This window comes from Thermobia domestica, chromosome 10, assembly GCF_964235325.1.
Source record: "Thermobia domestica chromosome 10, izTheDome1.hap1.1, whole genome shotgun sequence".
NCBI classification, from domain to species: domain Eukaryota; kingdom Metazoa; phylum Arthropoda; class Insecta; order Zygentoma; family Lepismatidae; genus Thermobia; species Thermobia domestica.
The window spans coordinates 31,912,756-31,936,514 of NC_137463.1; the positions used below are offsets into that span (position 1 = coordinate 31,912,756).

At 36.6% G+C, this 23,759-nt stretch overlaps 1 protein-coding gene across 1 annotated transcript in view; it reads left to right on the forward strand.

Moving 5' to 3' along the window:
• LOC145662403 (small subunit processome component 20 homolog) overlaps positions 1-4,754 on the forward strand; it is a 108,555-nt gene extending 103,801 nt beyond the window's left edge. Inside the window, exon 34 of the mRNA XM_081727943.1 lies at positions 4,523-4,754. Within this exon, the coding sequence (XP_081584069.1) occupies positions 4,523-4,663 (141 nt within the window). The 3' untranslated portion in view covers positions 4,664-4,754. The remainder of the gene's footprint in view (positions 1-4,522) is intronic.
• The last annotated feature ends 19,005 nt before the right edge of the window (positions 4,755-23,759 follow it).

Consider the following 23,759-nt stretch of genomic DNA (forward strand, 5'->3'; position numbering starts at 1 on the left):
ACCAATTGCCCCTATCGGAAATTTTTATGACAAAACGACCCATCGTGCTTCTTTTATCAAAGTACAGCTTCGGTTTCTTTCTCATACTTCACGGATACGTTAAGGTTAAAAAAAAACTTTAAAAGAATAAAATATATTGAATATATGTTCTATACCGGAGAACGTCATTCCTATCCTATTTGTTTAGCGTGGTTCTAATGTACAGCCAAATGATGCATAGCCAAATAAAAAAAAATCGCAACAATAATAAAGAATACTGCATATAGCCTTTCACAAGATTTTGCTTTCTTTGAATAACAGGAATTTCGATGGTCACTCTAAATGAAAATTTTAGACTTGCATGTATATTCCGTCAGTATTTGCTCTACCTTTATTTCCCCCCCCTTTATAGATAAGCCTAAGCCGTCACATATTGTCTCAGTAATTGTGTAGATCCTACGGGAAAGGAATTTACGAAGACATGGTTATATTATTATGTTTCACTAAACACCATATTCCAACGCGATAACTTGGTGAATTTCGAGGTTAAAAGAAAAATATCCATAAATCCAGGCTACCAAGTTACTTCGCTTGAAACCACTTTAGAAATAAAGAAAACTTACTTACAGTTCGGATGAGTTTGTATACAAGCAGAATCCAGTGTCGTCCTTACAAGCACCCGTTCATGTTTACCTTTCTTATTTATTTTGTGATGGATTTCATAGTTCCAGAATAAACAACTATCACTCACATCCTCCACAACATACAGTCCATTTTGAACCATTAACAGGCCATTAACTATCACGGTTCTTCCAAAAAATTCAGGATCCAATCATACAGAAATCAGACCTCGTCCATAATGCAGACAGACAACTTACAACATTGGGCTGCTTCGCTTCACTAATTCCCCTCGCTACTCGCTCCGTTCCGTTCAATAAATAGCACAAAAATTATCGCAAAGTTTGCAATCGAACCTTTTTAAATCTTTTAGTAGTAAAAATCTGTTCTGGAGCGGCTTTCTTTATCACTTTATGTCGATAATATCTGACGGGCGATAACTGAGGATTGTTTTCTTAGGCTGACGCCATTACAGTACGACAACAATGTGACGTAACAGTCTGAAGATTGAAGATGAGCTAATTATCATAGAGTTCAAAGGAAAGCGACCAATTATAAATAATTCTGTAAATCTGTGCTACTGACGTCACACAAGACAAGATTGAAGATGATGCACCAAAACCGAATGAATCTTGACAATTTTCTATCAAAATGGCTGAAAGTCTAAAGAATTTTATGAAGAATAATTTTTGAATAAAATTTTTAAAGAAAATTTTGACAGAGTTTTCAGAATGATTGGAGATAGGAAAAACGTTCTACAGATGAAAATAAAAGAAATAAGCAAAGTATTATTAAAAAATATAGGAAATTAAGATAGAAATAAACAAAACATAGACATTAAATACGAAATAAAATCCTAAACCTATTTTAATGCACGTCCTAACTTAATCCTACCTTTTAATACTACAAGAAAATTAAATGACAACATTACATCCTTGCATATCCTATATTATATATTATTTTACATTATTATACAGGGCGTTCGAAAATTTTTCAACATGATAACTCCATGTTGGGAGGTATCACTGTGATGTGAAGAGTCCCAGTTTGATGCCATCCCAAGCTGAGTTTGTGTTGGTCAGCATTGTTTATGTGAGTTTTCCCGGCGTTTTCTTGTTTCTTCTTATTTCACTTGTTATACTAATGCTTCAGTCTGGTTTAATTTTATTAGTCATATGTCTCCTTTAGCCTAAAGGACTTAAACCTGAGACTTGAAACGAAAGATTTAGTTTTATCTTACTCATCCAAATGGGGGGCCGTGGATAAGTGATTATAGCGTTGGACTCATGCCCATGTTATCTCGGGTTCGATTCCCGGCCGGTGCTTTCCCAATTTTCGACGTCCAGCCAGCGTTGTGAGGCTAACTGGGGAGTCACGTGAATGAAAGACGTGACGGCTACCAGATCTAGAAAGCTCCCGGTATGCTGTGCTCATCGCTAGGCTGGACATAGTTCAGCCGGTCGCTGACAGATGGCACTGGAGCGCCTTAGGCCCTCAAATGGGCTGTTACGCCAAGGGGCTTGGTTTTGGTTACGTTTTACTCATCCAAATATTGGATATATTATTGGTATAAGAAAAGCTTATCATCTACATATGAGTAATAATTAAGGTGATTTAAATCTTCATTCCTTGCTTAACCAGTTTTAAGGTTCATCCTAAAATTGAAATCATAGAAGAACGTGAGTGTCAGGTCGAGTATTTGTTTTATGTCCTTGTGTAACACCAAGGATATCAGACATAACCTACCATTTCAGCGACCCGAATCACGTCTAAGAATAATGCATTAAGGGTGAGATTTATTTAGAACACTTACAAAATGTGCGAGTGAGATTTATAAATTTTGACTCAACGAGATGTGCTTATGGATATCGAGTAATCGACAGGTCTTAAAAAATCCACTCGCCTGCTCGCCATGCCGAGTACTTTTTTTACATTTGGCGCGTAAAGTCCGCCATACAGCTGGACATATCCACAAGAAATTCAAGAATAAGTAGCAGATAACACTCCTTTTATTTGTAAGAGACATACCAATAAACAAAATAAAAATTGCATTGATATGTTTACTGTGTCACAAACTAATTTTAGTTCATTTGTATAAACACTGTGGCCACAAAATAGTCTGGCTAGTAGATTTTTTAGCTGTTGAGTACTTGGAAGCAAGATTTTTCAAGGCCTGGTAATCGATATGGTTTTTCGTTAAAACTTTTCGTGTTTGCAGCAGTGAAAATCACCGCCAATGATGCTATTGTTTGCTTTTACCGGTTAAGTAGTTCATAACTTCTGTTTAACTGCGCACCAGCAAACTGACGACACGGGATTCCAGTTTCGTATATTTTGTTTCTAATCTTCATTCCAATAATCATTCATGAATATATGTACACTCATGTCCAAAATGATTGTCGCATATCTATAACTGTCTTCTTGTAACAATATAATTTGATAAGGTTTTGCAGGATACTTTTAATACAGATACTATGTGTATAATCGGGAAATGTATAATTGTGGTAAATTTCATAGGAAAAGAATTATAAATACAAAAATTAGAATGAGTAAAACAAAATGTTGCTAAATGGACAAGAAAGTTTTATTTTCGTTGTATTGTTCTTATTTACTGTCCTTTTGACATGAAATTTGCCACATACATATCATTGCTGATCATGCACATACTAACATTATAAGAAATGCTGGGGAAATTCGTTATCAAATTACATTCCTACAACTACATATTTATAGACATGTGGCAATAATTTGGGACATGAGTGTACTTCTTTCTATTCTTCTTAATAAATTGAGGAATTTGATGCAATGAGGGCGTAAGTCTGAAACATGCAGTTGGAGAAAAACGATGTTGAAAATTTAAGTAGTTTTTTTTCTTACGTAAAACAATGTAATATGCAGCATTTTATTCCGATATTGAATTGAAATGTTACCAGGAGGTTAAACAAGCATGGCAAAAGCCACAAATGCATTTGATGCAAAATGGACGTAAACTCGCTTACACCCTTATTACATCAAACTCCTCAATTGTTGCACGTACAATGTTCCATGTTGTAGCTCTTTATTACCACAATATAACTACATATTTACTTAATCGCCTTCAAAGTTAGCACCTTCGGAACACACACACAGACACTTGTTCCATCGCTCGTGCGATTGGTGGAAACACCGACAAAAGGCCTCTTTTGGTATCTTCCGAAGTTTAACCGTCGCGTTAGTTTTGATCTCTTCTACGTTGGCAAAACGGAAAACGACCATTTTTAACTTCGGGAAGAGCCAAACACCCGATGATGCTGATCTGTTTTTAAGGCTATCAAATTCGCGTAATCAGATTTTCTCCAATTTGCACATGAACTTGATGTTTACGCGTTGCTCGATCTGTGAATTTGCAGCAACTGATCACCGTACACTCCTTCATTCAGCTACACTATTAGCACACTACCTGTTAAGACGTGTTCACACATGTTAAATCCAGAATTAGGCAACCTAAGGACCATATTGTTCAAGATTCATTGTGATTGTATCATGAATCAGATGGCAGAACTACATCATTCTGGGAACTTTTTCATTGCTCCTCGTATACACGTTTTCGTAAACCACGTTTAGTTGTAGAGAGAAAAGAAAAGCAATTAAATAACAGAAAATGCTATAAAGCGTCCAGGTGCACAGTGTCGAAACCTATACTTCTTCTCTGGTCTTTAATTTTTTCCTTTCGTATTTTCCCCATCCCCAATCGATGAAACGTTTTAGTGAAAATTTACTACTTTTGTGTGTGTATGAGAGATTGTCTTTTGACTGTTTTCTGGTCATTTATTTTCTATTCCCGATTCAAGTTAACTTTTTGCAACTCATGTATAGATATAAATTAGACTAATTAAGTAATTGTTTTCATTCATTCTTATTTAATTTCTTTTTTCTTCTTCTCTAGGCGATAACAGAACCACAGAAAGCTGCGAAGAGAAAGATTAAGAAACATCTACAAAAGAAGGAAATGAAGAAACGCAAAGTATCTATGTTGAAAGGAAAAGTATTCAAGAAGAGAAAAAGTAAAAGCATTTTAGGTGTTTGATTTTATTGTTGTTTGAAGTTGTGTATACTGAAAGATGGATGTATTTTTTTGTACATTAAAACTTTGTACAATAAAATTTCGTGAAAAAATACCTTATCTCATTGCACTTGGATGATCTAAGTTTTGGTTAACTTGGAACAGGGCTGGTCCTAGACAATTTGCAGTGGCGTCATTCTCCCCCCCCCCTTCCCCCCGCCTTTCCTTTCTTCAGAAAGAATAAATCATAAAGCCCTGATTTTAAGTATGTTACCCCATCATGAACAACGATAGAGAAAGAAAGAATCTCGCACTCAGAAAGGCCTAAACATTACAAATACGATCTCGTTTTGTCTGTTTTTCCTTTAAATAATAATCTATTATGTTAGTGAAAGATAAAGCAAACACACCTGCAGAGGAAAGATTGTAATCCTTTTTATAGAATTCAATATCAAGCTTCGATCTCAATATATCAGTTTGCAATTTCAGCAACTAGGTCTTTTATCTTTATTTCTTGATTTTTCTTCCACATCATTGAAAAAATTAAAAATATAAAATTTGTTTTTACCTTTAATGATAAGGAACTTGTTTGTGACAAAGACAAGACTAGTTTTCATATAAACTGTGATAACTAACTAAATATAACAGGTGTTCGCTACTGTTCTAGAATTGAGTTTTTGTATTTGACAACAATGAAGCAATTCATTCTGGGATTTGTTTGACAATTTACTTAAGCACTGTCCATATGACTTCAAACTAATGCAATCTAAACATGGTTTATGAATGTAGTATTCAAATAGCAGGTCGGCTTAGTAAATTTAACTACCGTCATCATGAAATCTGTTTCCAACAGAAATATTTATTTTAAATTAATTAGCTAGTTATGACAACTTTTGCCGCCCCATGCAAATGCACGTGTTGCACATATGGTAGAGCCAGTCCTGACTTGGAAACAATATGAGCTGTTTTCAAGGCCGTTGTGAGATTTCAAGTTTTATATGACCGTCGCATTAGTCGATAGAGCGTTCACCTCCGGTACTTGGGGTCCCTGGATCGATTCCAGCTCGCGCCGTGTGGACTTTGCAGTGAACGAACACCGTGCTCTTGGGTTTTCTCGGGGTTCTCCCGTTTCCTCCCACTTTCTTCATTCCACCGTTTCATTCATTTCTCATCATCACCGTCTCCTTGAGCCTAACCGGCATAACTGTGGGACGTAAAACTTAAAGATTTCATTTCATTTTCTATCTTTCTACTTTCATTTAGTACAGTGGTGCTTACACGCTGTGAATTTTACGAGGTGTTATTGTCATCTTTCCAAATTCCATTCAATTTTGTCCGTGACGAGATTTCTTACAGATATTCTATCGTAATTCCATGTATTTTATTGTGCATCTTTAGTTTTAGTACTTCTAAAAATGGTCGGGTAGTATGACGTAAACTCTGCATTTAATTGTGGAGCAAAAACAAGGACCTTGATGACAACATATTCTGTAATCTATGACGAGAGAAAAGAGAGAGTGTGTGTGAAGAAATCATCAACCATCATAATGGTTTTGATTTTGAAATTGTGAGTGAGCATAGCATGGGTTCAGAAAAACCTGTTGGAAATAAAGCTAAGGTAGTAAAGTAATGGTACAATGCAGTAGAAAATGAGCATTTGTACGGGACAAAGAACTTCCAAATAGAAGAAAAATCAACCACTACTCAGTTCTCTGTCTTCTTGTGTAGATGGAAATCATGAAGGCATCTGATAAAAAAAAAAAAATGAATCGATGCATAAAGAATGCGATATTGGGATAGAATGTTTACCTTGGACAACAAAAACTAATGCATCTATTATTGAGGAACTCAAGATTTCTGAGTCTCTTTCTTCTAAATAAATAAATTTTAAAAAAATGAGGTGTTTAAGTTTTACGTCCCACAATTATGCCGGTTAGGCTAAAGGAGACGGTGATGATGAGTAATGAATTAAATGGTGGAATGAAGAAAATGGGAGGAAACGGGAAAACCCACGAGCACTGTGTTTGTCCACCACAAAGTCCACACGGCGCGAGCTGGGATCCAACCAGGCACCTCAAGTACCGAAGGTGAACGCTCTACCACTGAGTCACCGTGTCCCCACGGAGGAAACGGGAGTACAGGAGTACCTACGGACTTGATGTTGTCTACAACAACGATTAGCCGGGGATCGAACCAGGGACCCCACGCACCAGAGGTAAGCGCTCTACCACTAAGTTCCCGTGCCCCCTGCTCTCTCTTTCCGAGTCACAAGAACAATTCTCCATACAACAATACGTATTAAATTATGTATTTTAGTTTGTTCTGTATGTTATCAATAGAAAAAAAGAGGCGGAAGCATAATTATTTGAAGTTTGTATTTACTTTGATGTTAATAATTTTTTAATGTTAATTGTAGTAAAACAAGAATAGAATATTTTTGGAGATTGTTTAACAATTTTTAAAGGGAAAAAAACATCATTATAGGCGTAAGTATAGATCCTCAAAAATATCAGGAATATTGGTGAGAATTTTGAATCTTTTTTTAGTCTTTTGAGTTCTTTTACGTAATTAATAATTATATTTCCTAGTATATTTTTCTTTCTGTTGTGATTATAACTATATTGGTGCTAAATTTCTTCGATGGTCTCAACTGCCACCTTTTCCCGAGCTTTCTAGATGCGAGTGGATTAAGGTTTAATAAATTGTAGATAAATGAAAACAAGCTCTATGATAAATACCTTAATAAAAATGTTACTTTATAATTGTGAATAATAAAAGAATTTAGGAGGATAAATGGTGCGTCAGACTAAGCTGGATAGCAATATTGGGTTTTTAGAGAATTTAAATGTCGAGCAAAAAAAGAAGAAAAACAAGATTGACTAACAAAATCGGTGTAAGTAATTGCTTTAGCTATATGTTGGAAAAAATTGCTTGCATGTATTGAGTAAAGCTACAGATAGCCACCGGTAAAGTTGTTGTTCGTTAATAGATTAACGTATTGACTCCATTAACGCACTCGGCCGAGATAATCTCTCTACCTATCTATTCGAAAAAATATCGCCTACATGTATGGGATATGGGCTATAGATAGTCTCCGTTAATGGATTGATTTCATTAACGAATTCGGCCGAGAGAATCTCTACCTATTTGAAGAAATATAGCCTACATGTATGGGATATGGGCTATAGTCTCCGTTAATGGATTGATTTCATTAAGGAATTAGGCCGAGATAATGTTCCTACTTATCTATTCGAAAAAATATCGCCTATATGTATGGGATATGGGCTATAGATAGTCTCCGTTAATGGATTGATTTCATTAACGATTTCGGCCGAGAGAATCTCTACCTATGTATTTGAAAAAAATATCGCCTTCATGTATGGGATATGGGCTATAGTCTCCGTTAATGGATTGATTTCATTAACGAATTCGGCCGAGAGAATCTCTCTACCTATCTATTCGAAAAAATCGCTTACATGTATGGAATATGAGCTGTATATAGTCGCTGTTAATGGATTGATTCCATTGCTTACATATATGGGATAAGGCTATAGATAACTACCGTTAACGGGTTTACTTCACTAACGAACTCGACCAAGATAATTGCTCTAGCTATCTATTGGAAAAAGAAATTAAAAATTCGCATCTGTTCAAGAGTTACCGTGCAGAGTAACTAAAAGATGTGTGGACGTACTAAGAACACAATATTATAAGTCTCACTGTCTGATTGTAATAACAAGAAGAGAAACGAATTGTAAAAGTTCAGTCTTATGTTCTCAAAACAATGAAGCAAGAAATTAGCTTACAGGAAACGCAAATAGGCCTACATTATAGATTCAAGGATACCCTGTTCATCAAATCAAGGAAAAAGCAAAATTTAAAATATGTAATAATAATAAATATACAATAAGGAAGTAGGAAATGTGACGCGTGTGGCCTAGTGATGGGCAGTGGGAAGGAAAATAAAAAGTGGGAATATTCCGGCTTTTTCCCTTGGGAATTTATTTCCACTTCTTTAGTTCCAAATTGTAAGAACTATATGACTAATTACTTTATTATAATTTACTTCTATGTTTTAAATCATTTGGAGATTAAATTAAAATTCCTTGACTGTACTTGATATAACTAATTAATAATATATGATTTTTTTAAAGTTTCATTTCCATTTGCACTAAAAAGTAGCAAAGTACTAATTTACAAATGATGAAAAGGAACTAGTTTGTAATGTAGAACTTCTGTGGAAATAGAGATGAAGTACTATTAATACACCCCAAACCACCGTTAGTAATAGACTTCGGTCTATCTGCTGTCTCCACTCGAATTTCTGAATAGGTACTCGGACTTAGATGTGAGTTAACGAATGAAATTTCGAGAAATGGGTAGGAAGAAAGGTCGTGTGTGGTAATGTTACGTGCAAAATTCTAAAGATAAGTCAATATCTTGTAAATATACTAGACATAAATATGTATGCGCAAATGTTGATAAAATGGTGAGACATGTGTTTTCTGGCAGTTACCCAACCTAATTTGTTTATAACATTTAAAAATTTAATAGGCCCTCTGCAGAGACGTTTTGAGGTATGATTAGCGTCGTACTAAAGGTCTGATTACTGCAGGAAACATGTTAGTCGAACATAATATGTTTATAATATCCACTTATATGTAAATTTAAACCGCCTTATGCAGAGTCGTTTTGACGTACGATTAGCGTTATACTAAAACAGGGGCGTCATTTCAGACCGCTTGAGAGGGGCAAGAGCGCCACCGACATAAGACTTTCACGTCTCGTACTAGTATATTAGTAGACAATCGATTAAAGTATATGTATTCCTCAAACTCTTGGGGGAGGCAATTGTTCCCTCCTCCTTCCCTAAATGACACCCCTGTACTAAAAGTCTGACTACTGCAGAAAATATATGTTAGTCGAACTCTTTAGTATGGCACTACTCTGCTCTGGCACTAGAATGACTGCATAAGGCCCAAACAGTTTAGCGGTGTAAAAGTATGTGGATTTCCTATACCAAATGCTTTTTGCAACATATTTACTCGAATAAAACATATTGTAAGTAAATATACATTTATGCGTACTATCTAAACCTAATACAATAACATAATACCGTTCAGAATATACATTTTAAAGAATCCTCTGGAGACAACAGTAATAAATATAAATTTAAAATCATAATACAGTAATAGAATGCAATTTTCTTTGTGTTTGTACATAAATTCCCGGAATATTCGCACTTTGGGGAATCTCCCTGGGAATATTTCCGAAAAATATTTTCCCATCACTAGTGTTGCCCAGGAGTTTGGTATTGCTAACATTGTTTCACGTGTATGGCGAACGTTTCGAACTCCAGGCAATGTTGTGCAAAGAAAAGGTGGTGGTGGACCACCGTCAACTACAGCAGTCAAGGCGGCACCGACGTGAAACAGCAGACCTAATCTCAACCTCCACAGTAACACATCGACTCCACGGAAGTAGTCTCTTTGCCCGGCGCTCATTATATTGTGTTCCGTTGACACCCACACATCGGCAGAATCGTTTGAGGTGATGCCAAGAACAATACTGGAGTGACGAGGAGTGGAGTCGCGTTGTGTTCTCCGAGAAGAGCAGATTCAGTTTTAAATTATGATTCCGGACGTATATTCAATCTGACAAGAGGTGGAAACGCGCAAAGAACCAAGGATCATTTCGGTTATCCAGGTAGGTAATCTTGTGTGGGACGCATAATATTGCATAGCGTACTGACCTTTATTTTTTAACGCGGTACACTCACTGGTCAACAGTGGCGGCGCTACAAGGGGAGAGGAGTTGCGACCTTCACCCCAATATTTTTCTCGACCTATCTTCGCCCCTATTTTTTCTATGTACAACCGATGAATAATAATAATAATAATAATAATAACAATAATATGTACAACCGATAATAATAATATTCAAAGCAAAACAAGTGTAGTTGCCTAGCCTCCCCAAAATTTTTCTTGTCCCCTTACTATTACGAGCCTAGCGCCGCAACTGCTGCTCAATCTTGTGATAGTGTACTCCTTCTCTACGTGCGTCTTTTCAGAGATGAAATCGGTCCCTACTTCATATTTATGGATAATAATGTAAGACTCCATCGAACGGCACACTTGGCGGAGATGATACGAGGGTCACTACGAAAGTTTTGAGATGTGAAATAACTTACATACTTAAAATCAATTTAACACTTACATTTTCTCAAAGTATTCATCATTACACTGTACACACTTTTGCATCCTCGAAAACCAGTTTTGGAAGCAGTGTTGCCAGTCTTTTTCTTCAAGTGTTGAAAGTTCATTCTCGTAAGCCACTACAGCTTCTTCAGGGCTGCAAAATCTCTTCCCACGCATGCGATCTTTGATCCTGGGGAACAGAAAAAAATCACACGGGGCCAGCTCAGGGATATACGGCGAATGAGTCATAAGTTTGATCTCCGTAGATTCTAAAAACTGAATTGTCATGTTGGCCGTGTGTGCTGACGCGTTGTCATGATGAAGCAGGATCCCACGCAATCTTGGACACCGTTCCCGAAGCTTCTGGAACACTTTTGTTAGGCAAACAGTGGTGTACCACTGAGCAGTAACTGTCCTTTGTTCTTTAAGTGGAACAGTTGCAACATGGCCAGATTTGGAGAAGAAAGTTGTGACCATCTTCTTCCTCACACTTCGCGGTCGCTTCACTTTCGTGGGTGGATTTTCGTCTGAAAAGATCCAAACTGTAGACTGGCGTTTATTTTCAGGGTCAAATTGATAGATCCAAGTCTCATCACCAGTAACAATGTCAGAGACGCATCGAGAATTGCCTCCATCAAATCTTGGAAGCATTTCTTCACACCATTCCACACGCATGCGCTTCTGCTGTTCAGTCAAAGTGTGAGGCACCCAACGAGATGAAACCTTCCTGAGCCGAAGATGATCATGAAGAATCCAAGGTTGCTGCTGGCGATCCAATATTCACTGTAGATTCAATGTCCTTGAAAGTTGTTCGAGGATTTTCTCGAATCATTTGTTCCACAGCGGCAATGTTTTCATCTGACACAGCTGTTGCCGTACGTCCAGCTCTCTCTTCATCTTTAAGCGATGTCCGGCCTCTTCTGAATTCACCAAACCACTGAAAAACTGTAGCACGGGAAGGAGCAAGGTCCCCAAATGCCCTCTGCAAACGGTCAAGGCTTTGTGTCTCGTTCAAACCACTTTTAAAATCGTAAAGGATCATTGCCAAAAATCTTCCCTTTCGAGCTCCATTCTAGACAGCCGAATACTGCTCACATCAACAAACAAGTAAAGGCGATACGGCCACGCCGATAAGCGAGGCGAGTTGAAACTTGCTTCGCTTCTTTGCTCTGGATACCACTACCGAACGCAATTGTTGGAATTCAAATACTGTGCCACAACAATGCGTATCTCGAAACTTTCGTAGTGACCCTCGTATTCGGCGATTAGACTAGCCTGCCTGTTCCCCCGACTTAAATCCCATCGAGCACATTTGGGATGCTATGGGTAGACATCTTGCAATACATCCAGTTGCAGCAAGGATTATCCAGCAGTTTTCAACAGCGCTGATGGAGAAATGGAACTCCATGCTCAAATTCACTACCAACTTTGTGAGCAGTACAGAAGCACGTTGCAGAGTATCGCTGTATGTGGTCATCACGCGCCCTTGTAAGAACCATTTCACCTTTTCTGTAATGTCAGGAGGGCATCATGGGTTACAAAACATTCAGCGTAAGTTACTGCCACTGTATAAAAGCGCCATTTAAGTTTCCGTTGTTTCTTGTATTCACTATTTGTAGTTTAAATGTTGTTATATCACACCTTCGTGCAGCTCTCATCCGCTGTCGTTAATAATTCTAATAACTTCTAAATGAAATTAAGAAAAAATCAGGGAATAAATTTTATACGTACATAAATTTACAAAACGAGACGAGAAATAATTATTCGAGAATTGAGACAAGACGTGAAAACCCCATTTTTCGTCTCGTCGCATCCCTTGGCACCACTGTTCCAGTGTAATTGCACCAGATTCACATGTGATACAGTAGAGCGTCGATTATCCGAAGTAATTGGGGGACATGGGTGTTCGGAAAACTGGTTTGTTCGGATAATCGAACTGTACATGTTTATTTGCCAAAAAGAAGTACTGTACAGTAAATTTATTCATAAAAAGAAGTGTGCTGATTGTTGAAACACAGCGACTAGCGGCTTGGCCGGTCAGCAGCGCCTTATGAAGGCCCCATTAGAAGCAATGTTCCGCCAGCGGTGTCTCAGTGCGGCGACTACTGTGGGAAACTTGGTTTGGGAGTGAGGGGGATGGTGGACGGTAGGGTGGGAGAGTAACAGGTGCGAGCGAGTACATAGTTCGGTTAAGCGGTCGTTCGGTTGACCGACGTTCGGATAATCGACGCTCTACTGTACTTCGTTTTAACGTAACGGCTTTCAAATTTCGGTACTTGTTTATCGTTATCACGTAACTATAGAGAAAATGGAGGAAAGTTCACTGGACTGCATCTCTTGAAATCACCCTATTCGAATTTCATTTTTTTTTATTATTAAACTCAACTATACATCAATAAATATTTTTTTAAAATCTGATCGATATGGAACATAATAAACATGTTTCAGTTTATTCTAATAACGTCATTGCAAAGATAAAAATCAAGGAATTGAGCTAGTATTTTTTTCAGTCAGTGAAAGTTTATTCATACTAAAACACCTTTTCAACCCAATATTTGACCCAATATTGCCATTGGAAAATACAAATGAACATATAGGTCACTGTACTAAACTTTCTTATTTCATTTCTTAAATCGTATTATACTGCAGCTATTACGGAAATACTTATTATGAAATGTAAACAAAATAAGTAGTTGTTTTGCGGAAATTTCATCTAAAGAGGACTCATTCTCAAGAACATACTACCGTTTGTGCATTTCTTATGGGAAACAGCCTATGCTACATTGTAGGGTTATTAGTGAAATACATCGGTGTGCGAAACTTTAAAACGAAATTAAGTCTTGCATGCTGTGTCTTTCCCAAATGGCAAAGATCGGTGAAACTTGATCCATACATTGAATATAGTGTTACAGTATGATACAACAAACAACGGAAAGAAGCAAGTGATGAGCATGAGCTGTAACCAAAATGGCTCGACCATGAGGCCGAATAGCCGGATTTGAAATAACATTGCTAACACGGAAAATCGTTAAAAAGAAAAATAAATAACGGGAAGGACTAGTGACGTCAGATATATATATATATATATATATATATATATATATATATATATATATATATATGTTGTAAGTAACAAAGAAATTGTATCAAACTATAGAAATGTCCAAAAGTAAAATTGTTGGGGAAGGAAAAATTGCAAAAAGTGAAAGGTGAACTTTCATATACTTATCTGTCCGGCCGCCATCTTGATCCTCCTCTTTCATTCCTCAGGGGACATGCAGGTATCAAGAATAACGCTGTGGCACATCCCGCAGCAAAATAAAGCACTTACTAATGGCAAAACATTATTCATTAAAATACGGCATTATAATTATAAATATATCATAACAGAGAAATACAAATATGATCTTCAAAGAGGAAAAATCTCGCGCAAGTAGGTAAAGAATATTGTCAAATAACGAAAAATAAAAAATAAACCATGGGAATTCATAAGGAAAGGTTGTCAAGAAACAAAATAGTGCTCTATTACAGAATACCGTTTGCAACAACTCTTTCTTAACTTACTTCAAGTTAGGAAAAAAGATACTATCACTACTGATGTGATAAGGATATGGAGACATTAAATCACGTTGTCTTTGAATGTTCTCTTTGATTGTCTTTGAAAGAAATAATTATTATATACTTCTCAATAAACCAAATTCTCTCGAGGTATAACTGAACAGCTGTTGGAATCATTTTATAGTTTTTACAAACAACGAACATTAATTTTTAAACATAGATTAAAATCTTAATTCTTTTAATAATAATTATAATTTTTATATGATAGTTTCTGAGGGGATATATTAAGAGTTTTTTTTTTTTTTTTTAAAAAAAACTTTAGCAAGAGGTTTCAAGTTAAACATAAAGCAAGAAATAAATATGTCATTCCAAGGAGACAAATCAATATATCATCAAAAGATCCAATATATTTCAATTAAAATTTTTCTTAGCCAAACCGCAAAACCCAAATTATCACTTCACTCAGTATAATGTGCTTATTCGGTTAAAAAAAGAAAAAGAAAAGAAGGGAAAAAAAAAGAAAACTCGATTTAGGAGCCGTTCAAAAATTTTGTTGCCCTTGATTCAAAAACTAATTATTGCCCAAGATCGCAATCCGTTGATGCATTTTTGTGGATCATTCCTAAAATTTTTGACCAAGATCGTAATCGATTAATCCATTTTTTATCATTCCTAAAATTCTTGTTTACGAATCAGAAAAAGAATCTACGATAATATCAATTAAAAAGAAAAAAGACAATTTCAGGCCATAGACTATCAGAAGACTAGTAATCAAGGAAATTGCTGAAAGGTTGGAAGGAAACGAAAACTAATGATAGTTTATAAATAAAAATGTACAATAAAAAAGTTGGAATTTGTGGAGAAAATCGGTATTTGCCCAATAATATTTGTATGAAATATGAAACGAAAGTTAATATATTTAAATAGTAAAACAACCATAGTAAGGTAAATTATTTGTCATTAACTGATTACGAAATGGTGTCTGAAAATCAAACAATGAGATACTAAGTTTAAGTCAGATCTAACAGGGTCCTGATACTTCTAAATTGCATCTTTCCATGTGCTGAAATTAAGATTTACACCTTCAAAATTTACAGTAAACGTGTAAAGGGATTTGTCATAATAATTACCATGTCAGCTGGTAGTTCCCTGTAGATGAATAAAAGGTTGTGTACTGCCATTGTATTTAGGACCAAAAGCAAACATAACAGGAAGTCGAACGTTGTACCCTGAAATAAATAAATAGTGAGAATCAATTAAGCTTAAAAGTTATTACTTATATTATATAGAAACGGGGGCGAGCGGGACGGTGACCACGGGCGCTAATAGTAAGAGGGCGCCGAACGAGCAAGCAAAAAGAAAAAAGTGTTGGAAAAGAGTAAACAACGCGGCACTCCGTAAAAGTATTGGCACTCTATTAAATTATATTGTCGTCAGTTTGCAAAGAAACACATTTAGTAAAAAAAAAAAAAAAAAAAAAAAATTCTTCCTCGTTCTGTCCAAACGTTTCAATAAGAGTGACAAGTTTTTACTTATTACTTAAATATATATGTATCTTTTGTTAATGACGATGTGATATACAAGGAGTAATGACATATAGTGTATGCACGAGCGTTTTCGAAATCAGAAACGGTCAAAGTCTGAAATACGTGTTCAGCGTTTTGATGGTGATGAGTTTGGTTAGTTAATCCCACTTTTCTACTTAATCTGATTAACCACGACGGCAAGAATGAAGGTAAGGGATAAACAGACACACCCAAGCTTTTGTTTGCACGGGAATATTAAAAATGAAGGTAAATAAGGAAAATAATAATATTTTCAAACTTCAAGCAGTTGTAGAGTAGGGGCTTAAAGGGTCAGAACTCAACCCAACGAATTTCGTCTTTTTTCTTCCATTGATTTTTTTCTTCCATTGATATATGAAATGCTTTCAATTTGAAGGAATTTATTGGAATTATTTCTCCATCAACCACTTGTGTCAGGATTTGTGTGTGTGTGTGTGTGTGTTTCTACGAACGCTTTGGAAGAAAAAAAAAAAGAAAACGATTCAGCGTTTGAAGAAAAGATTCTATCTTCTCCTGACTGGAAGTGGTAGAAATTAAATACCTAACAGGGTTTCATCTCTCACTCTTCTGTATGCATTGAATTTCCATAGTTTGCAGGTATACTGTAGTTTCACAACTAAATTGCCTCTGTTATTCTTATGGTCAGACTTTCTTGTTTACTATGTCTGATCTTTGAGGAGCATTCTTAGTGTTCTTGCTGTTAGTAGTACAGACTTTTGCAACTTAGGGATGGGCGTGTGTTTAATGTTCCTTCTGCTAAATTCTGTTATAACTATCCGATAAAAGCGAAGGAAGGAAGCGGCCTGGGTACCATCCCGGCATTTGCCTGGTGTGAATTAGGGAAACCCAGGGAAAAACACTCAAGATGGCTGGCCTAAAAAAGCCACCTGGAATTGAACCCAGGACCGCTCACATCTACGGCGAGTTCTTTAGCGACTACGCTACACTTGCCACCGGCCAGGGGCGTAAATAAGGGCCCCGCAGATCCCGCATTGCGGGGGAGGCCTCAAGCCATCACGAGGCCCCAAATCGTGAAGTGGGACGTAGAGAAGGGGCCCCGCTCCACGCTGTCTGCGGGAGGGCCCCCAAGCCTTTAGTTACGCCACTACCACCGGCAACTATTAAGAGTGGGACTATCATTCCAGTTTCTTGTGTCCACATGTTTTCCAATTGCTACGTCAATGCACTTTCTTTTCCGCGTATTCCTCTTCCAGGTTGTAATCCGATAGTACTGCAGCACCTATTAGAAAGGTTGACTTTTCTCCTTGTCTATTAAAAGAGTATTTTGTTTGTTAAAGGTTGTAGTTTGCTCTGTGGTGATAAGTCTGTCCCAGTATAGCTTGAAGATTTATTTTCAATGACGAGGTGAAGCTTATTATTATTATTATTATTATTATTATTATTATTATTATTATTATTATTATTATTATTATTATTATTATTATTATTGAGAATATGATTAATATTAAAATTAGCAATTACGAGGACAGGACCTGCTTGTTTAGCCTACTACTTCAGAGTCGCGTGATGGCAAGAAGTTTTATTTCCCTCAACGTGTCATAATACAATGCGTTGCATTATTGCACATAAACTGGAAAATCTCTGCAATGCCAACTTCCACACGCACTCGTAGCTAAAGAAGCTGCTAACCTTGAATATTTTTATTCGAGCATATTTTTGTAATTGATGAAGGAAAAAACGAAGTAATAAATGCATTCTAAAAGTTAATCAACTTATTTTTATTTTTAAAGTCGTGTGAAGTATGGTACTTTATTGCCTTCTGTCCTTTAAATAAGAATTTATATACGAGGCACGTTTTCGCCACAGGTAATATAAGTGTCCGACTCACGCAAATTTCTAAAATTCTTTTAATTTACGTTTCCAGGGTGCAGCAGGCAACAACTTTTTATGTGTCTGCATCACCTTCATTATGTAACTTCTGAAATAGGCTGGTCTTAGAAAGTGCGAGACGGAATTTGTAACAATTTTGGTTGACCCCAGGTTCCCACTCAATTTGCGATGAGTTATTTGTATTTGATAAGCCGACAGTATGTTACACTCTAGTGCGTGGTCAAATTGGGTGTAATCAGCCCAATCGACATAAGATCGTCCCTGTTGGGAAGCAAGCTGTTCGGATTAAGTTTTGGAAAAGAAATTGAACAAGATGTATGTTATAAAGTATTTTTTCATCCTATTTTATTTTTCGCGGGAAGCCAGCATATAACATGATTTTTCACGAATATATATATATATATATATATATATATATATATATAGTGGCGGATCCAAGGGGGGGCTATAGGGGCTAGCCGCTCAGGTATGACGCTTGACGCACAGGTATACACTGGATAAAATGGGCTTCAATCCTGCTTTACACTGGATAAAACGGCAAAATATGGTTTAGCCCCTCCCTTGATCATATCTTGGATCCGCCCCTATATATATATATATATATATATATATATATATATATATATATATATATATATATATATATATATATATATATATATATATATATATATATATATATATATATATATATATATATATATATATATATATATATATATATATATATATATGTATTGCTACAACCTAAGGGAAGAAAACTTCACAGAACTTCAGAAGACTGTATATAAAAATTAGAGCACTTCTTTGGTTACCTTGTGACGATACAAATTAAAATTTTTACCGACATAACTTCTCTCAAGGACCGCCATTAGCCTAAAGCCAACCTCTTTGCAGAGCTCCTTCGTGGCTAAGCGGTTAGCGTACGCGCCTTTGGCATCGATTCCCAACGGGAGCTCATGTGATTCGGATTCCACGTTTAATCAGTAGGTCTACGTCTCACATAGCCTCGCTGCTGAAAGAGACGTAAAACTCAATTCGACTCAACCAATGTCTTTGCCTTCACATAACAGTTGTCTTACAGAAAGTTTTGTTGGGTGGGTTACAAACTTTGAAGGGAAGTTCAAATACTAGATGCCAGTACCGTATGTAATATTGAACGGGTATTATTCTGTACCCGAAAAGATGTAAAATATTCCCACCTATAGCCTATTTTCAGAAAAAGAATGATAGAACTAGATTGTTTTATATATAAATATAAACGTATATAATTTCGTATATATTGAGGAAGTGTACAAATATATGTTGAATTAGGGAGTTTTGAGGGGTCCGACCCGGTAAACTCTCCATGCATGCGCCCGTGCCCCAAATCAAAATGATATTAACTTATATTCTGGTTAGGAAGGTATTTTTGTTAAGGTAAAGTCCCTTTACGTAAACAAAAGAAGGATTATCAGAGGGTGCTGAAATATTTCTAGCCTATGATGTCAAAACTCTGATTATGTATAATTTTACTTAATAACCAAGTTTAATTTAATTTAATTTTTGTTAAACTTATACAAAGGCATAACGCAAATTAATTTTGAAGAAGCACGAAGCATTCAACTAGATTTGAAAAAGAAATCGGTAAATTAAAATTCTGGTTCATTTCAAAGAAAACAGAAAAAATCAATCAATGGTCCCTATATCAATCAAAGCGCTAAAAGAAGAACTTAAAGGAGCAGTTCGACTTAGAAATGCATGTTTTACAATTTATTTCCATTTGCAGAGTTGAAAATTCTAAAAGGAATGGTGTTTGATAGCGATGCGTTCAGTCGTTAGCGAGTAACAGAGGAAGAAAAAATTTGTGATGACGTCATACGTGGTCAAGCAACGAGAGCAGACTTACATACTACACAATGCCAAGCATTTCGTTTCTGAGAGGTGCGGTGGCACGTTCTAAGTGCGGTTTCCTTTTCCAGAACTTATTGCAAAGAATTAGAAATATCATCTGCATGTAGAAAATGATAATATCTCATGGTGGGCTGCACAAAAGTTTTTATAATATTATAAAACGTATCCTACAAAGCATAAGTTCAGCGTTTCAAAAAAGGAACTAAAATTTCGAAACCAATACCATGTAAATAGATGGCGGACGAGATTGCTACAACACCTAAGTACCTTTTCTTTAATCATTCTTCCGATTCCCAAACATAAGTATGTTCATTTTCACGTTTTGTTGCAATTTTTAACGCTTACCCTATAATTTTGTACTTCAAGGTATGTACAGGAGCGCGATATATGAGGCAAAAATGAAATAACATCTGTAAAGTTTGCCAGAATACGAAAAACACTTTACCGATTAAATTTCTTTTCTTCGCATCGCTCTCCGCGGAGCAACTCTCATCACCCGTTTCATCATCATTGTCACTTGATACAGAGAAATTAAACGATGAATCAATGTCTTGAGGAACAGTCATCGTCACTGATTCCTTCTACAAGCCGGTATATTTCACTCCCTAATTCACATTGTATAGCTTATTTCTAAAGCAGTATCTTCAGAATCATGAGTGACATCATCTCTATTACTCTTTAATGCCTCGTCTTGACTACAACCGTCAATTGCGTCTTGTACGATATTTGTACGTTGGTAACTGGACATAGATCGGTGCTCGTTCAATGGCTCGGATTTTAAACCTTTCAGTAATATACTTGGAACAGCATTCTTTCTCAGTTTGTGTGTAAATAATTCTCCTGGCATTAGCCAGAAGTGGACCTAGACGGTAAAAACTCCGGGGGGGGGGGGGCAGTCAGAACCCAGACTATGATAGGTATATCATGTTTACTAAAAACTTTCAAAAATATTTAAATAATAAATCAATTTTGTCACTCAAAAAACTGGGGGACCTAGGACCCCGGCCCCAGCCTAGATCCGCCACTGGCATTAACTTTTCTTTCAGTAAACTTGACTTCTCGAAGGCAGATTCTTCAAGATGTTTGGAACACGAGTGTTTTTATTTGGTAAATTTTTTCCTATTGATTTTCTTGAGCCACAGCTTATATCGATCTGGTGATTTCTCACGACTTGGAAATGTAAAAAAAGGTACTTTATGTTCTCAGCTTTAATTGCACGAGAATTACAACCGAAAGCACAGCAGGTGTTAGGCATTTCTACTTCACTTCACAGACACAGCACGCGCTGCATTAACACGTGTTTTCTACTTCACACTAGTATTTCTTTCAGGAAAAAAATCCCAGGGGGGGACACTTAGTATTCGGAGAGTACATTATTTTCACACAGTACTATTATATTTATTATATTATAGACGTATTACTTTGGTCTCCTCCGGGGGGGCACTCTCAGAGCTCCGGGAGACAGTGCCTCTCTAAAAACATGTCTGGAAGAAAAACTGTTTCGCACAACAAACGTAATTACTGCTCTCTCTCTCTCTCTCTCTCCTCTTTTTATACTAATGCTGTAGGAAAAACAACTAACAAAAAACGTCCCTCAAGAATTCAACACAGAGCAAAGCTGCTAACAAACCCAAAACAATCTATTAAATCCACTACACTATTAAAGGTTTATCAGCTGCATACAGGGGAGTGGTCGCTGAATCACATTGAGTTCCTCGCATATCCCACGCGTGACATCAGCATTTAGGATTCATCAAAAACAAATGCCTGTAGAAGCTGAACGAGACGGCCTATCAAGATATAAAAATATACGGGTCTCTCATTTATTGTTACTCTTTCTATTGCACCAAACTTGTTTTTAACTCGAACTGCTCCTTTAATACCGTTAGTATATCGAATGAGAAAAGACACACACACACACACACACACACACAAAATTGGACCAGGTTTTCTAGTCTGTATATGATATATATGAGGAAGATTCAAGAACTAAGGTTGCAAGGCCGATATTTCTGGCTTTCGTTTAATATAGAGGAATAAGAAGTGTGCGGTAATTGTAATACATGGAGTTGGTAACTGTGCAGAGTTTCAGCGACCCGCCACCTACGGCGCTAGGTAAGCACAAATGGTGATTCGTTTGGAAAACTTGTTTCGCAAAGAAGTCCGCGCACTTATTCGATTTCTGTGGGCGAAACATTGGGTAACTGCCGCTAAAATTCACTGGCAGCTGGTAGAGATTTACGGAGAGACTAATGACTCGTCTGCATATTGCAGAATGGTGTCAAAAGTTTGCGACTGGTAAAGAATGCGTCACTGACGTGGAGCTCTAGTGGCCGACCCAGCACGGCATTAATAGAGATGAACACAGCTCTCGTGGAGGAGCTGATAAAGGATAAGAGGAGAATCACGTTATGGCATCTGTGGCAGAATTGGGAATGTCGTTCCGAAGTGTTCGACCTAGGAGGTCGTCGCTTCGTTTCAGACAAGGAGGTGAAACACTTCGTAACAACGTGACTGAACACGCAAGGACAGGATCTTTACCAGGAGGAAATCTTTAAACTCATCCCCACGATGCGACAATCGCCTCAACCGATATGCAGACTATGTCGAAAAATAACCTAACGTATGTATTATAGGGAGCTGGCTTTAATGCGAGGCTGAGGAATTCAGAGTTGATTGACAGGTGCCCCACCCCGTCACCAAGACACGGTCACTCGAAGGTTCTGGACAGGGTTGCCAGTGCGTTGTCAAAATATTCAGCTAATACTCACTTAATTCAAAAAGTTTATGCAATTATGCAATCCCTATCGAAGATCCCTGTATACGTGGACACACGCAAATTAGGCTGTGATAACAAATGCTTCAGTTTTTTTCTCCCTCGCTTCTTCGTCGCACTGCACTATGGCCTTCCTTATTACTTCTCTAGCTTCGCTGTGCATAGTTTGCCCTCTCTTACGCTGTGAAGCCATTGTCAAATGAATAATAAGCAACAAAACCGCAACCAGAACAGCATTCAACAAATAACCAACTCACACTCTCTTCAGAATGACATTCACGTGACAATTTTCTACCCCTGGCAACGCTGACATATAGAAGGAGGGTAAGAGAGTATTGCAAGAGTCAGGCAGAAAAATTGTTGAAATTTTTCCCCCTTTACCTCAGCCCCCGCTGGTAAACAAGCTAGCTCTCTATAATACTACCTGTTGGTTATTGCTTGTATAAAATAATATATACACGTTACACTGCAGGCTTTGCAACCTTACTTTCCGATCACTGTATTAGACAAAAAAGTAGAAATCATCAAATGGGAATGAATATTAGAACCAAAAATGGTACAATTGAATTCTATTAGTTTTGATTGCAATAGACGAATAAAGTCAGAAATAGAACCTATTTTTGCGGTACTGAATTTATTATTTAAAAACTACTACTACTACTACTACTTGCTATCTATTACTAATTTTTGCTATATGTCGATCAGTACTAAAACCTAAAACCACCGACTTCTGCCACTTCCATTTTGCATAGAGGGAAAAATATCGAGATGAATTTTATTCTTAGCACAATCAATGCACATCAAAAAGCCATTTTTAAAAAACCATATATCTTACCGTTTTTGCTTCATTAAGATCAATATTGAAACAAAGTGGTAAACTTATCTACAACGAGTAATGTTATCCTGAGGAAAATGTTTAGGTTTGAATACATTGTATGTTTTTGATAATAAAAGTCATGATGTTTAAAATTGAAGTACTATTATAAATCAAATCCAATTTACTTGATCTTTAAAAAACACAACGTTAACAAGATGGAAGAAGTAGTTTTAAAATGAATTTTAAATAGTTTTAACCTATTGTTATTCTAAAACCCGTTAACTTCAACACAATATATCAATTTTCACAGGCCACTCAAGTTCCAATCTTATACAAAAGTATAAATTAATACATGCTTTTCTAACATATTTATCCATATCATTGTTGTTCAAATGGATTTAATACATTCTCTTCTAACACATTTATTCGTATCATTGTTGTTTAAGTAGATTTAAAACATTCT